This window comes from Rhinopithecus roxellana, chromosome 5 (genome assembly GCF_007565055.1).
Source record: "Rhinopithecus roxellana isolate Shanxi Qingling chromosome 5, ASM756505v1, whole genome shotgun sequence".
NCBI lineage: Eukaryota > Metazoa > Chordata > Mammalia > Primates > Cercopithecidae > Rhinopithecus > Rhinopithecus roxellana.
The window spans coordinates 9,437,265-9,452,749 of record NC_044553.1 but is presented as its reverse complement, the minus strand read 5'-3'; the positions used below and the strand labels follow the sequence as shown (position 1 = coordinate 9,452,749).

Here is a 15,485-nt window from a genome sequence, read left to right as displayed (position 1 = left end):
TATATGCAGGGATGTTTATTAAATGCTCTAGGGAATATCAAAGAAACTAATAGTTCTTGCTGACAGGGACATTAAAATAAATAATAATTCCTTTTTCTTCCGACCTTGGCTGTTTGGTTAGGGTTGTTCTTGCCACAAACAGATTAGATGTACAGTCATCCCTTGGTATTTGTAGGGGATTGGTTTTAGGCGTACCACCCGCTTCCCCCCCACCCCCCGCCACCAGATACCAAAATCTGAGGACATCCAAGTCCCTTTAATAAAATGGAGTGGTATTTGCATATGATCTATGAGCATCCTGTTGTATATTTTATTTTTATTTTATTTTTTGGAGACAGGGTCTTGCTCTGTCACCCAGGCTGAACTGCAGTGAAATAATCACAGCTCACTGCAGCTTCTAACTCCCGGGCTCCAGGACCCTCCCACCTGAGCCTCCCAAGAAGATGCACACTACCACACCAGGCTAATTTTTTTTTTTTTTTAATTTTTTGTAGAGACAGGGTCTCACTATGTTGCCCAGGCTGGTCTTGAATTCCTGGGCTCAAGTGTTCCTCCTGCCTCAGGCCCCCAAAGTGCCAGGATTACAGGTGTGAGTCACTGTGCCCAGCCCTCTCTTGTGTATTTCAAATAATCTCTGGATTATTTATGACACCTAATACTGTGTGATGGCATGTAAATAGTTGTATACTGTATTGGTTTTTGATTGATAATATTTTTTTGTTTTTGTCCCCAAATATTTTTGGTCTGTGATTGGTTGAATCTGCAGATCAGGGATGCCAACTGTATTTAATATTTTCCTCTTTATTAACTTCCCTAACTAATCTCAAAATGAGCATTGAATTAACAAGACATGAAAATTTGGTACACTGTGTAGGTCTTTGTAGCATACAAATAAAGATAACCCACAAAAAGGTAATGACTTTGTGATTTAGATACTTTAATCCAAACTTAGTTCTCTGTGAGAGTTAAAATGAAAATTGATTTTCTTCTTACCCTACCTCCTGGGCTAGAAAATGTTTATCTAGTAGTTTAACAAATGAAAGCCTATTGTTTCACTTGGGATGAAACATAAAAATAGAAATCAAGACTTCAACAAGTAATTTGGTAAACATTAATACTTAAATCTGCTAGATTAGTGTTTCACTCATTTTACATCTTACCTATCCAAACATATATAGTAGTCAGTAAAAAATAGGTTGAATTGCCGGGAGGCGGAGCTGGCAGTGAGTCAAGATAGCGCTACTGCTTTCCAGCCTGGGCGATAGAGCGAGACTCCATCTCAAAAAAAAAAGGTTGAACTGAATGGGTAAGTGCAGCACATCACTCTGCCCAGAAAATGAGTAAACTCAATTCAGTTGTGAGAAAACTCGTACTGAGGATGGTTCTACAAAATAATTGACTGACCAGCATTCTTCAAAAGTGTCAAGGTCATGAAAGACAAGTAAATACTGAGGAATTTGTCACAGAAAAGAGTAGACTAAGGAGACATGACAACACAACGCAGTGTGGTACCCTGGATTGGATCGTAGAACAGAAAAAGATACTAGTAGAAAAACTAGAGAAACCTGAATAAAGTCTGTGTATTAGTTGATAGTATTGTACCAGTGTTAATTTCTTAGTTTTGATAATTATACTATAGTTATGCAAGATGCTAACATTAGGGGAAGGTGGATGAAGGATATGTCATAGCTCCCTGTACTATTTTTGCTATTTTCTGTTAAGTCTAAAATTACTCTAAATTACAAAGTTTAAGTCTAGTAGAAGAATTAAAATGAAGTACTAAAAATATTCAATTAACCCAAAATAAACCAAGAAAAGAGGAACAGAGATACAAAAAACAGATGGGACAAAGAGAAAAATAAATGGAAAAATGACAGACCTATTCACCCATATCAGTAACAACAAATATAAATATATTTGTATATATAAGATAGCTAATACTCCAATTAAAAGGCAAAGTGACAGATTGTTTGAGAACGCAAGACCTGACTATAAAGATTACAGATAGATTGAGAGTAAAAGATGGGAATTTTTACAGTTCCAGGTAATTTCAGGTGCCATAGCAGCACAGGTGTTGGTGTCTCTGTAAAGATTTATGACATTTAACAAGCTGATGGATTAAGTATGTATTCCTATCACTGTAGCTGAATAAATATACCCCATACTGTGAAGATAGCATTTCAAAGTTCAATTAAAAAGATGGATGGGTGCTCACCTTCTAACTAGCTTTCCTTTTCTTCTGTCTTTGGTGACTAAGAGGATTCCCACCTTCTAGCTTTTAGTTATTATTTAATTTTTATAAATTTATCTAGCTTTATTTCTCTGAGGTCCAAGAAATATGCCAGGAATTTTCTCATTATAGTTGGCAGGTTTGAGATGTGTAAGACTGCTTCCCTGGGGTTGGAATTTTTCAGGTTGCCAGCTTTTCTAAAGGGAAAAGTTAGTTTTTCTGTTGTAGGAATTAGTATGTCATCAGCAGCAGTAACCCTCTTTTGCGATACTCTAGTGCTTTCAGAATGATATAATGCAGAAAGTTTCCTTAAGATATAGTAAGGAAATTTATTGGAAATATTTTTGGTATTTTAAATCTTTTTCATTGCTATGTAAGACTTTAACATATTAAAATTTTAAATGTTAGCATTAATAAATTAGCATTTGCAGTTATGTTTTGAGTTTATGCATCTTTTGCTAATACTACATAAGAATTTCTAACTAAATGTTTATTTTTAAAAAAGAAAATTAAATAGTGCTTTCTGGCATTTGAATTTTCTTTAACAGTGATCTTTGTTTGATCAATAGTAAATTTTTTTCCTCTACTGTACTTATCATAGTACCCCTAATTCTGTGCTTTGGGTTGAAAAAATTAAGCTCTGTATGCTACAGGATGTGTAATAAATAAAGCAAATGACTTTCAAGTGAAAATAAGAATTACATTAGAAAAGAAAGAACCATGTCTATTTAATTTTGTGAAAAAGTTTTAAATATGTTTCTCTGGAGGGTGAAAAAAAGTTTTTCTTTGTTTCTCTGTGTATAGGGGTGTTTGTCTTTTTTTAATCCTTAAGTTATACTATTATTTTAGAAAAGAAAGCCTTCATTTGTGTACCTTGGCTAGCTTTCTGAAAGCGTTTACATAATTTTAAAACATGGTCAAATGGTCCGTATATTTCCCATTTCGTTCTCTTTTAATAATATGGAATTGGTTCACGTTAGTTTTACTACCAGATCTACAAAATCTAGTTTTTGTTTCAAGCAGTAAAGTATCAAGTTTATGTCAGTTTGGTTTACTCTGATATATTAGCATCTTTTTCCTAATGAATTTTTTGTTTAAAACTGTTTCCTGGTCTAAGTGGTACATCTGCTCCTCAGTAACTGACCAGAAGGCACATGAAAGAAGAAACATTTTCAGTGAAGAAAAGTGCATCAGTTGTCATTTTCTACCTCTCCGTGACAAGGAAATGTTTTTATAATCCTGACGTAGCAATCCAGCTTTTAGTTCTAGTTTACAGTTTTTGTAGCTGTCTGATTACATATATATAGATATAGTTATTAAGTGTCTTGTAAGCATGTCTCAATTACTTTTATTACACAAATCTTTGCATATACTACATCTGCATATTCAACAGATTTGTTCAATTTCTAGTATTATAAAACAGGAATTAAGTATTTTTGTATTTGAGCAGTATTTAACCTTCAAATGTCACATTAATATAGAAGGGAGTGAGGATGAAAATCAAATATATTTGAACATAAATTTGAGCTAATCATAAAGATTCTGTAATTTATTAACTGGTGAGAAACTAATTTGTAAGGTTCAAGTTCAAGTGAACTTTTAAATAATTGCTTGCTTAAAATATAAACAAATTTATATAACTACCAAAATTTGACAGGGAAAATGTTGACTTTAAGGTTATCTACTGATTTGCCAAATATCAAGTCTGTGCCTCACTTTACTCTACGTTGTCTGTTTAGTGCTTCCAAGTTGTCACAGCATACATTTTTACTAATGACTTTTTTCATTATTTTATTACAGTCTTTTCAAAGGCAAAGTTAAAAGCAGAGCTTCCAGTTTGATTTTTGTTTTTTAGCAAAAGTTTTGTTTTTTAAAGTCTTTTAATAACTTGAATGGAGTCGAGAAAAGAATATTTTTTCCCCCTACGGGAAGATTCCATTATACTTCAGTAGTGGAAAGCATCTAGTAGAATGTATGCTGTGGTATCTTCTCAGGGAGACTGCATTAGATATGTAAAATGTTATTTATTGCATTCTCAATTTGTACATCAGCTGTTGGCTATGTCAGTCACAAATTTGGTGAGAGTAAATAACCTTAGTATTGTAAAGATGGAGTTTATAAATCTCTTAGCATTTGAAAATGTTATGTTCTTTTTAAAAAATTATTTCTATGCAAAGACATTAAACATGATAATCACAGTTGTTTTTAATAAATTTAGATATCATTTGCCTTTTTTCTTTCAGTAAAGGTACAGCAGCTATTTGATAAACATTATACTAATGTTTTGCTTTACCTATTCTTAGAAATTATATAAATAAAGCATTTAGAATAATGTTTTTCAAATACAACTCGTTTTTTAAAGTTAATACTAGAACAAAAAGGCAAAATGGCAAATCTCATTTAAAATTTACTTTGAAGCTCAGTGTTTTTGCTTTCTTAGTTGTCTACCACCTCCCTCCCTTCTCCCTCCCTTCTCTGTTCAAATGGAGAAGATATAAGGAGAGTACAGATGCGGCAGGTCTTAAACGAAAGCGTTCCCAAGGTACAGTAATTGTAGTTTTATTTCTCCATGTAGTTATATTCCTGGCTTATAGCATTTAGTTGCATTTAAAGCAAAGAAAGTATTGGTTTTTTTAAAATGTGTCCATTGTACTATTTTGTTTACTGCTACTTTATTATGTGTATAAATATTGGTAAACAGTGTATGTAGTCCAGTAACAGGATGTTTAGATAGATGTTCCCAAACATTAAAATGGTTTACTTTAAGATTATATGTGGATGATTTAAGGAGGAAAAGAATTTTTCTGGCTTAACATTAATCTCTAAATATCTTGGTCTTATAGTTTAACGTTTTAAGCATCTGTTGCTCACAACTGTTTTAACAAAAATGTGGTTTAGAAACATATAAAAGCTTGAAGTCATGGCATGGATCAGATATGTAATTAGAAAAGTGATTGTTAAACCCTTGCAAAAGATTTTTTTTAGTTTATGAAAAGTTCTTTTATTTAAAAAGCTGACCTTATTATTTTCTTTGGAGCTGAAGATATAATTTATGTTCATTATGTTAATTGAATCTTGATCTGGTGTACAGTGTTAGTAATGTGCTGTGGCAGGTAAGTAAAATATAAATTGGTTTTTCATAGATTTTTGAAATTGCATATTTAATATAACTAAGAAGTACTGTTCCTTATAATGTCCTTGTATCCTAGTAGGCAATAGGTTTTCATAAAAATGTCTTATGATCATAGATCTTGACCAGAGCTATATTTTTTTATATTTAGCTTGAGGTTATTTTCAGCCCATCTTTAAATCAGAAGAGTTAGACTCTGCCTGTAGCTAACTCTGTGGCAGGTCAGTTTATGTCTTTGTACCTCTGTATTTTTGTAAGTAAAATGGGAGATAATATTTTGCCTTGAAAGAATTTTAAGAAAATAAATCTGAAGATGGGTATGTTAATTTTTTCTACCTATATACCAGAGCTATAAAGGAAAAGCTTGAGGCCCTCAAAACATAAGAATTATCAAATTATGAATTGATGGATATGTTTTATCAATTTTTTTACTGCTTCCACAAACATTGCTGTATCTGTGGTATATGTGCCAGACACTGTGATAGGATATTCTTTTTGGTGCTAGGGATATAAGAAATGATCAAGACACAGTCCCTGGCTCCTGGGACTTATGAATTCCTAAAGAATATAGATTTGGAGTTTCTTTAAGGCCTCATTTTCACCAGGCATTACCCCAGTTACAGAAATGCAGCAACCATACTGATTTTTTTTTTTTTTTTTTTTTTTTTTGAGACAGGATCTCTCTCTCTGTGTTGCCCAGGCTAGAGTGCAGTGGCATGATCATAGCTCATTGCAGGCATGACCTCCTGGGCTCAAATGATCCTCCTGCCTCAGCTTCCCAAGTAGCTGGAACCACAGGCACATACCACCATGCCCAGCTAATTTTTTTGTTTTTATGTGGAGATGGGGCCTCACTGTTGTTGCCCAGGCTGCTGTCAAACTCCTGGGCTCAAGTGATCCTCCTGCCTCAGCCTCCTAGAGTGCTGGATTATAGGCGTGAGTCACTGCACCCAGCCTTCCATACTGATTTGAACATCGTGGCAGAAAAACATTTCCTTAATTCTGTATACTAAAATATCTTTAAGTTTTGGATTTGTGCTATGATGAGCAATATCCAGTAATTATTGGCTTCACTATCCATTCCAAAAATACCTCATTTTCTAATAGATTATTCTTTTCCCAGTTTAAAGGTAAATTTTTTTCCCCTGAGTCTTATTTTGTCTAGCACTTAGTGAAATTTTTATAAATCATTTGATATTTTTAGTAAAATCAGTAGAAGAAACTGAAGTTAAGTTGCTGTGTCAAAGCTATTGAGAGCTTGAAGTATATATGCCTTAGACCCAATGAAGAGTCAACCACATCACCTGGGAAAGCAGTTGTTTAATTATCAAAACACATAGAAACTGTATATTAGAGGTTAAAATTATGATAGTTAAGTCACTCAATGGTTTAAAAAGTTGCCATTCCCTATAGCAGTATTAATCATTTATAAAATAAAGTCCCTATCCATTAGTTGCTTCACATAACTTTTATGTGAAATAGTGTTTTATTGAATTAAGTTTCATATCTGAGTTTGTTAGATAACATTGATTTAAAAATCTGCGTGTTATAATTTTTCAAACAAATAAAGTTTGTCTTGGAGACTTTCAAATTAGCTTTTCCTTTTTGCAATAGCTGTTCATAGTTTCAAGTTGAGTCGAAACCATGTGGACTGGCACAGTGTGGATGAAGTATATCTTTATAGTGATGCGACAACATCTAAAATTGCAAGAACAGTTACCCAAAAACTGGGATTTTCTAAAGGTAATCGTTAAATATTACTATAGCTTACCAAAATTTTGGGAATCTGACTTTTTCTCTTATATTCAAAATAGACAATTCATGTTCTGTTTTTAGTATGTTTTAAATGTATTAAATTTAGTGACAGATTCCTTTTTAAATGAAACTTTTTAAGTTGAGGTGACGTGTTCGTCAAGGAATAATTATATATTTAGAATGATTTGACAAGATTAATAAATATCTTTTATACTTCTAAAAGCACAAAAGCTGTTAAACCTAAATTGTGGCAGTTGAAATACAGTGTCAAGGAAGATGAGGACTGAAAATTTTCCATCATATTTAGTGACCTGGAGGTCATTGGTGACTTAGATGGATTGATGAGGCAGAAACCAGATCGGCATGGGTTGAAGCGTAAGTAGAAGGTGAAGCAATGGAAGCAGTGAGAATAGACAACTCTTTTTTCTTCTTTTTTTTAAGATGGGGTCTCACTCTCTCCCCTAGGGGACAGAGCAGTCCCCCGAACTCAAGCCTCCTCAAGGGCTCAAGCAATCCTCTGAACTCAGCCTCCTCAGTAGCTAGGATTACAGGGATGCACCACCATGCCCAACTAATTTTTTTAATTTTTTGTAGAAACAGAGTCTCCTTAGGTTGTCCAGGCTAGTTTCAAATTTTTGGCTGCAAGCCATCCTCTTGCCTTGGTCTTCCAAAGCTCTGGGATTACAGACTTGAAATACAGTGCCTGGCCTGACAAATCTTTAGACACGTTTGACTACATGAAAGAAAAGAGAGAATGATACCTGGGGAAGATGTGAGAGCATTATCAAAAAATAAATGTAAAAAGAATTTTAAAGTTTGATACAATTTTTATACCATATTTTACATTTTTAATTTCAATAATGTGCTTTGAATATCTTTTTATGTTTATTACTCAGTTGTATTTATTTTCTGAATTACCTTGTGTAACTTTAGCTTAATTGCTATTTGAATGGTTGTCTTTACTTTTTAATTAGTAAGCTCTCTTTGTATACTTAAGTAATTATGTGTTATATTTTGCATATTTTTTCCAGTTTGCCATTTCTTTTTTCCTGATATTTTCTTATTATAATATAGAAGCTTTAAATTTTTACATATTCAATTTGTCTTTCTTTCCTTCCATTTCTTTCTCTTTATGGTTTCCGGCTTTGGTATTGTGTCCGGTTCACTTTATATCACAGCTGATCAATATATACCTTCTTACAGTTTTTATTTCCTTCCCCACAGCCAGTGAAATTTTTTCATAATATTCCTTTTACTTCTTTTTTTTCTTTAAACATATTGTGGAAAATGCTATTTCTCAGATTAAATAGTAAATTTAGAATTAAAATTTTTCTACAGCATCAAGTAGTGGGACCAGACTTCATAGAGGTTATGTAGAAGAAGCCACATTAGAAGACAAGCCATCACAGACTACCCATATTGTATTTGTTGTGCATGGCATTGGGCAGAAAATGGACCAAGGAAGAATTATAAAAAATACAGCCATGTAAGTTCTTTGATGAATACATTCTATATCTAGTCTAGAATCCAAACTTTCATCCAGAGTATAAGAGATATTAACAGTATACTAATTCCACTGCATGTTCCTCCAGTGCCAACTATTCGAATACCTCTTAAGTCATAGATCAAGTATCTGGACCAAATTTTGAGAGAGATTATGTCTACAGGATGATGATGATGTTTGATTTTTTTCTCCCCACAGTATGGAGAAGAAGAGGGATAAGGAAGCCTTTTTTAAGCTAATATGTTAAGTTAATTTATAGTCTAAGGTTGAAAGCAAGAAAAATACCTAGTTTTAGGTTATATCTTACTCTCTGAACTTCAGAAACTAAGAATACTGCAAAGTTGCACAACTCTAAAAGGCTAAGATATTAGCCAATTAGCAGTTTAACCTATCCGATTAATTGCTACCCAAGGAAACTGAACTCTGAATTTTACGTGGAAAACAGTGGATTATTTGCCAACACACCAGACAGGTTATTTACCTCATTAGTTTATTTATATTCAGTTTTATCCTAAAACTTTTTAAGATGTTTTAGGGGTATATATGATATCTGCATGTTTCAAAAACATTAATGACTTCGTTAAAAGGGCATGTTAGGGTTAAGGGTTCCACCACAAACTTGGCTCTGAAATAGCAGCCAGTATAAAGAAAAATATAATCGGTTATAGATGATGCCAAGAGAACAAGTCTGTTGTTGACAAGTCCAGTTTATTTGATTCTGAGGCTTATAAAGGTTTATTTGAGTCCTTATAAAGCAAACGGTGTTATGATACTAGGAAGTATGTCCTCAGCAACACCAGTATAATAATAATACAATGCTGAGTTTTATTTCACTTTTTATTGTAACATCTCTTAATGTCAGCTAATGAATTAAAGTAAAAATACAATTCAACTTCTTTTTATTATTATTATACTTTAAGTTCTAGGGTACATGTGCACAATGTGCAGGTTACATATGTATACATGTGCCATGTTGGTTTGCTGCACCCATTAACTCGTCATTTACATTAGGTATATCTCCTAAGGCTATGCCCTCCACATCCCCCCACCCCGGTGGGGCCCAGTGTGTGATGTTCCCTACCCTGTGTCCAAGTGTTCTCATTGTTCAGTTCCCACCTATGAGAACATGTGGTGTTTGGTTTTCTATCCTTATGATAGTTTGCTCAGAATGATGGTTTCCAGCTACATCCATGTCCCTACAAAGGACATGAACTCATCCTTTTTTATGACTGCATCGTATTCCATGGTGTATACGTGCCACATTTTCTTAATCCAGTCTATCATTGATGGACATTTGGGTTGATTCCAAGTCTTTGCTATTGTGAATAGTACCTCAATAAACATACGTGTGCATGTGTCTTTATATTCGCATGATTTATAATCCTTTGGGTATATACCCAGTAATGGCATTGCTGGGTCAAATGGTATTTCTAGTTCTAGATCCTTTAGGAATCACCCCACTGTCTTCAACAATGGCTGAACTAGTTTACACTCCCAACAGTGTAAAAGCATTCATATTTCTCCACATCCTCTCCACCTGTTGTTTCCTGATTTTTAATGATCGCCATTCTAACTGGTGTGAGATGGTATCTCATTGTGGTTTTGATTTCCATTTCTCTGATGACCAGTGATGATGAGCATCTTTTCATGTGTCTGTTGGCTGCATAAATGTCTTTTGAAAAGTATCTGTTCATATCCTTTGCCTACTTTTTGATGGGGTTGTTTGATTTTTTTTCTTGTAAATTTCTTTAAGTTTCTGGATATTAGCCCTTTGTCAGATGGGTAGATGGCAAAAATTTTCTCCCATTCTGTAGGTTGCCTGTTCACTCTAATGGTAGTTTCTCTTGCTGTGCAGAAGCTCTTTAGTTTAATTAGATCCCATGTGTCGATTTTGGCTTTTGTCGCCATTGCTTTTGGCGTTTTAGTCATGAAGTCCTTGCCCATGCTTATGTCCTAAATGGTATTGCCTAGGTTTTCTTCATGGGTTTTTATGGTTTTAGGTCTAACATTTAAGTCTTTTATCCATCTTGAATTAATTTTTGTATAAGGTGTAAGGAAGGGATCCAGTTTCAGCTTTCTACATACAGCTAGCCGGTTTTCCCAGCACCATTTATTAAATAGGGAATCCTTTCCCCATTTCTTGTTTTTGTCAGGTTTCTCAAAGATCAGATGGTTGTAGATGTGTGGTGTTATTTCTGAGGCCTCTGTTTTGTTCCTTTGGTCTATATCTCTCTTTTGGTACCAGTACCATGCTGTTTTGGTTACTGTAGCCTTGTAGTATAGTTTGAAGTCAGATAGCATGATGCCTCCAGCTTTGTTCTTTTGGCTTAGGATTGTCTTGGCTATGTGAGCTCTTTTTTGGTTCCATATGAACTTTAAAGTAGTTTCTTCCAATTCTATGAAGAAAGTCATTGGTAGCTTAATGGAGATGGCATTGAATCTATAAATTACCTTGGGCAGTATGGCCTTTTTCACGATATTGATTCTTCCTATCCATGAGCACGGAATGTTCTTCCATTTGTTTGTGTCCTCTTTTATTTCGTTGAGCAGTGGTTTGTAGTTCTCCTTGAAGAAGTCCTTCACATCCCTTGTAAGTTGGATTCCTAGGTATTTTATTCTCTTTGTAGCAATTGTGAATGGGAGTTCACTGATGATTTATCTCTCTGTTTGTCTGTTATCGGTGTATAAAAATGCTTGTGATTTTTGCAAATTGATTTTGTATCCTGAGACTTTGCTGAAGTTGCTTGTCAGCTTAAGGAGATTTTGGGCTGAGACAGTGGAGTTTTCTAAATATACAATCATGTCATCTGCAAACAGGGACAATTTGACTTCGTCTTTTCCTAACTGAATACCCTTTATTTCTTTCTCTTGCCTGATTGCCCTGGCCAGAACTTCCAGCACTACGTAGAATAGGAGTGGTGAGAGAGGGCATCCCTGTCTTGTGCCAGTTTTCAAAGGGAATGCTTCCAGTTTTTGCCCATTCAATATGATATTGGTTGTGGGTTTGTCATAAATAGCTCTTATTATTTTAAGATGTATTCCATCAGTACCTAGTTTGTTAAGAATTTTTAGCATGAAGGGCTGTTAAATTTTGTCAAAGGCCTTTTGTGCATCTATAATCATATGGTTTTTGTCTTTGGTTCAGGTTATGTGATGGATTACGTTTATTGATTTACGTATGTTGAACCAGCCTTGCATCCCAGGAATAAAGCCAACTTGATCGTGGTGGATAAGCTTTTTGACGTGCTCCTGGATTCTGTTTGCCAGTATTTTATTGAGGATTTTCCAATCGATGTTCATCAGGGATATTGGTCTAAAATTCTCTTTTTTTGTTGTGTCTCTGCCAGGCTTTGGTATCAGGATGATGATGGCTTCGTAAAATGAATTAGAGAGGATTCCCTCCTTTTCTATTGATTGGAATAGTTTCAGAAGGAATGGTACCAGCTCCTCTTTGTATCTCTGGAAGAATTTGGCTGTGAATCCGTCTGGTCCTGGACTTATTTTGGTTGGTAGGCTCTTAGTTATTGTCTCAATTTCAGAACCTGTTACTGATCTATTCAGCGATTCAACTTCTTCCTGGTTTAGTCTTGGGGGAAGGTGTATGTGTCCAGGAATTTATCCATTTCTTCTGGATTTTCTAGTTTATTTGTGTAGAGTTGTTTATAGTATTCTCTGATGGTAGGTTGTATTTCTGTGGGATCGGTGGTGGTAACCCCTTTATCATTTTTTATTACATCTATTTGATTCTTCTCTCTTTTCTTCTTTGTTAGTCTTGTTAGCGGTCTATCAGTTTTGTTGATCTTTTCAAAAATCCTGCTCCTGGTTTCATTCATTTTTTTTGAAGGGCTTTTTTGTGTCTCTATCTCCATCAGTTCTGCTCTGATCTTAGTTATTTTTTGCCTTCTGCTATATTTTGAATTTGTTTACTCTTGCTTCTCTGGTTCTTTTAATTGTGATGTTAGGGTATCAATTTTAGATCTTTTCTGCTTTCTCTTGTGGCCATTTAGTGCTATAAATTTCCCTCTGTACACTGCTTTAAATGTGTCCCAGAGTTTCTGGTACATTGTGTCTTTGTTCTCACTGGTTTCAAAGAACATCTTTATTTCTGCCTTCATTTTGTTATGTACCCAGTAGTCATTCAGTAGCAGGTTGTTCAGTTTCCATGTGTTTGTGTGGTTTTGAGTGAGTTTCTTAATCCTGAGTTTAATTTGATTGCACTGTGGTCTGAGACACAGTTTGTTGTCATTTCTGTTCTTTTACCTTTGCTGAGGAGTGCTTTACTTCCAACTGTGTGGTCAATTTTGGAATAAATGTGATGTGGTGCTGAGAAGAATGTATATTCTGTTGATTTGGGGTGGAGAGTTCTGTAGATGTCTATTAGGTCTGCTTGGTGCAGAGCCAAGTTCAAGTCCTGGATATCCTTGTTAACCTTCTGACTCATTGATCTGTCTGATATTGACAGTGGGGTGTTAAAGGCTGCCATTATTATTGTGTGGGAGTCTAAGTCTCTTTGTAGGTCACTAAGGACTTGCTTTATGAATCTGGGTTCTCCTGTATTGGGTGCATATATATTTAGGATAGTTGGCTCTTCTTGTTGAATTGATCCCTTTACCATTATGCAATGGCCTTCTTTGTCTCTTTTGATCTGTTGGTTTAAAGTCTGTTTTATCCAAACTGGGATTGCAACCCTGGTTTTTTTTTTATTTTTGTTTTTGTTTTTGCTTTCCATTTGCTTGGTAGATCCTCCTCCATCCCTTTCTTTTGAGCCTATGTGTGTCTCTGCACATGAGATGGGTCTCCTGAATACAGCACACTGATGGGTCTTGACTCTTTATCCAATTTGCCAGTCTGTGTCTTTTAATTGGGCATTTAGCCTATTTACATTTAAGGTTAATACTATTATGTGTAAATTTGATCCTGTCATTATGATGTTAGCTGGTTATTTTGCCCATTAATTGCTGCAGTTTCTTCCTAGCATTGATGGTCTTTACAATTTGTCATGTTTTACAGTGGCTGGTACCAGTTGTTTCATTCCATGTTTAGTGCTTTCTTTAGGAGCTCTTGTAAGGCAGGCCTGGTGGTGACAAAATCTCTCAACATTTGCTTGTCTGTAAAGGATTTTATTTCTCCTTTACTTATGAAGCTTAGTTTGGCTCGATATGAGATTCTGGGTTGAAAATCTTTTCTTTAAGAATGTTGAATATTGGCCCCCACTCTCTTCTGGCTTGTAGGGTTTCTACCGAGAGATCTGCTTTTAGTCTGATGGGCTTCCCCTTGTGGATAACCTGACCTTTCTCTCTGGCTGCCCCTAACGTTTTTTCCTTCATTTCAACCTTGGTGAATCTGACAATTATGTGTCTTGGAGTTGCTCTTCTCGAGGAGTATCTTTGTGGTGTTCTCTGTATTTCCTAAATTTGAATGTTGACCTGCCTTGCTTGGCTGGGGAAGTTCTCTTGGATAATATCCAGGAGAGTGTTTTCCAGCTTGGTTCCATTTTCCTCATCACTTTCAAGTACACCAATCAAACATAGATTTGGTCTTTTCACATAGTCTCATATTTCTTGGAGGCTTTGTTCATTTATTTTTACTCTTTTTTCTCTTCTCTTTTCGCTTCATTTCATTAATTTGATCTTCAGTCACTGATAACCTTTCTTCCACTTGATCAAATCAGCTACTGATGCTTGTGCATGCATCAGGTAGTTCTCGTGCCATGGTTTTCAGCTCCATCAAGTCATTCAAGGTCTTCTCTACACTGTTCTAGTTAGCCATTCATCTGATCTTTTCTCAAGGTTTTTAGCTTCCTCACGATGGGTTCGAACATCCTCCTTTAGCTCAGAGAAGTTCGTTATTACCAACTTTCCGAAGCCTACTTCTGCCAACTCGACAAAGTCATTCTCCATCCAGCTTTGTTCTGTTGCTGGTGAGGAGCTGTGATCCTTTGAAGGAGAAGAGGTGCTCTGGTTTTTAGAATATTCAGCTTTTCTCCTCTGGTTTCTCCCCATCTTTGTGGTTTTATCTACCTTTGGTCTTTGATGATGGTGACCTACAGATGGGGTTTTGGTGTGGATGTCCTTTTTGTTGATGTTGATGCTACTCCTTTCTGTTTGTTAGTTTTCCTTCTAACAGTCAGGTCCCTCAGCTGCAGGTCTGTTGGAGTTTGCTGGAGGTCGACTCCAGACCCCGTTTGCCTGGGAGGTATCTCCCAGTTAGGCTGCACGGGGGTCAGGGACCCACTTGAGAAGGCTGTCTGTCTGTTCTCAGAGCTCAAACTCCATGCTGGGAAAACCACCACTCTCTTCAAAGCTGTCAGACAGGTGGGGGGTGTTTAAGTCTGCAGAAGTTTCTGCTGCCTTTTGTTCAGCTGTGCCCTGCCCCCAGAGGTGGCATCTGCAGAGGCAGGTGGGCCTCATTGAGCTGCGGTGGGCTCCACCCAGTTCGAGCTTCCCGGCCACTTTATTTACCTACTCAAGCCTCAGCAATGGCAGACGCCCCTTCCCCAGCCAGGCTGCCACCTAGCAGTTCGATCTCAGACTGCTGCGCTAGCAGTGAGCAAGGCTCCGTGGGTGTGGGACCCACTAAGCGAGGAGCGGGATGTAATCTTCTAGTGTGCCATTTGCTACGACCGTTGGAAAAGCACAGTATTTAGGTGGCAGTGTCCTGATTTTCCCGGTACAATCTGTCACGGCTTCCCTCAGCTGGGAAAGGGAAATCCCAGACCCCTTGCACTTCCGAGGTGAGGCGATGCCCCGCCCTGCTTTAGCTTGCCCTCCATGGGCTGCACCCGCTGTCCAGCCAGTCCCAATGAGATGAACCAGGTACCTCAGCTGGAAATGCAGAAATCACCTGTCTTCTGCATCAGTCACACT

The 15,485-nt window shown here is 36.1% G+C and overlaps 1 protein-coding gene across 5 annotated transcripts in view; it reads left to right on the top strand.

Moving 5' to 3' along the window:
- The window catches only part of DDHD1 (DDHD domain containing 1), a 128,855-nt gene that overhangs the window by 64,412 nt on the left and 48,958 nt on the right, over positions 1 to 15,485 (top strand). For 3 of the 5 annotated variants that reach the window (XM_010372058.2, XM_030931011.1, XM_030931010.1), the window contains 3 exons: positions 4,671 to 4,772; positions 6,975 to 7,103; positions 8,454 to 8,601. In XM_010372058.2, the coding sequence (XP_010370360.2) occupies positions 4,671 to 4,772; positions 6,975 to 7,103; positions 8,454 to 8,601 (379 nt within the window). The remainder of the gene's footprint in view (positions 1 to 4,670; positions 4,773 to 6,974; positions 7,104 to 8,453; positions 8,602 to 15,485) is intronic. The other 2 variants (XM_010372061.2, XM_010372060.2) reach the window with 1 other exon arrangement.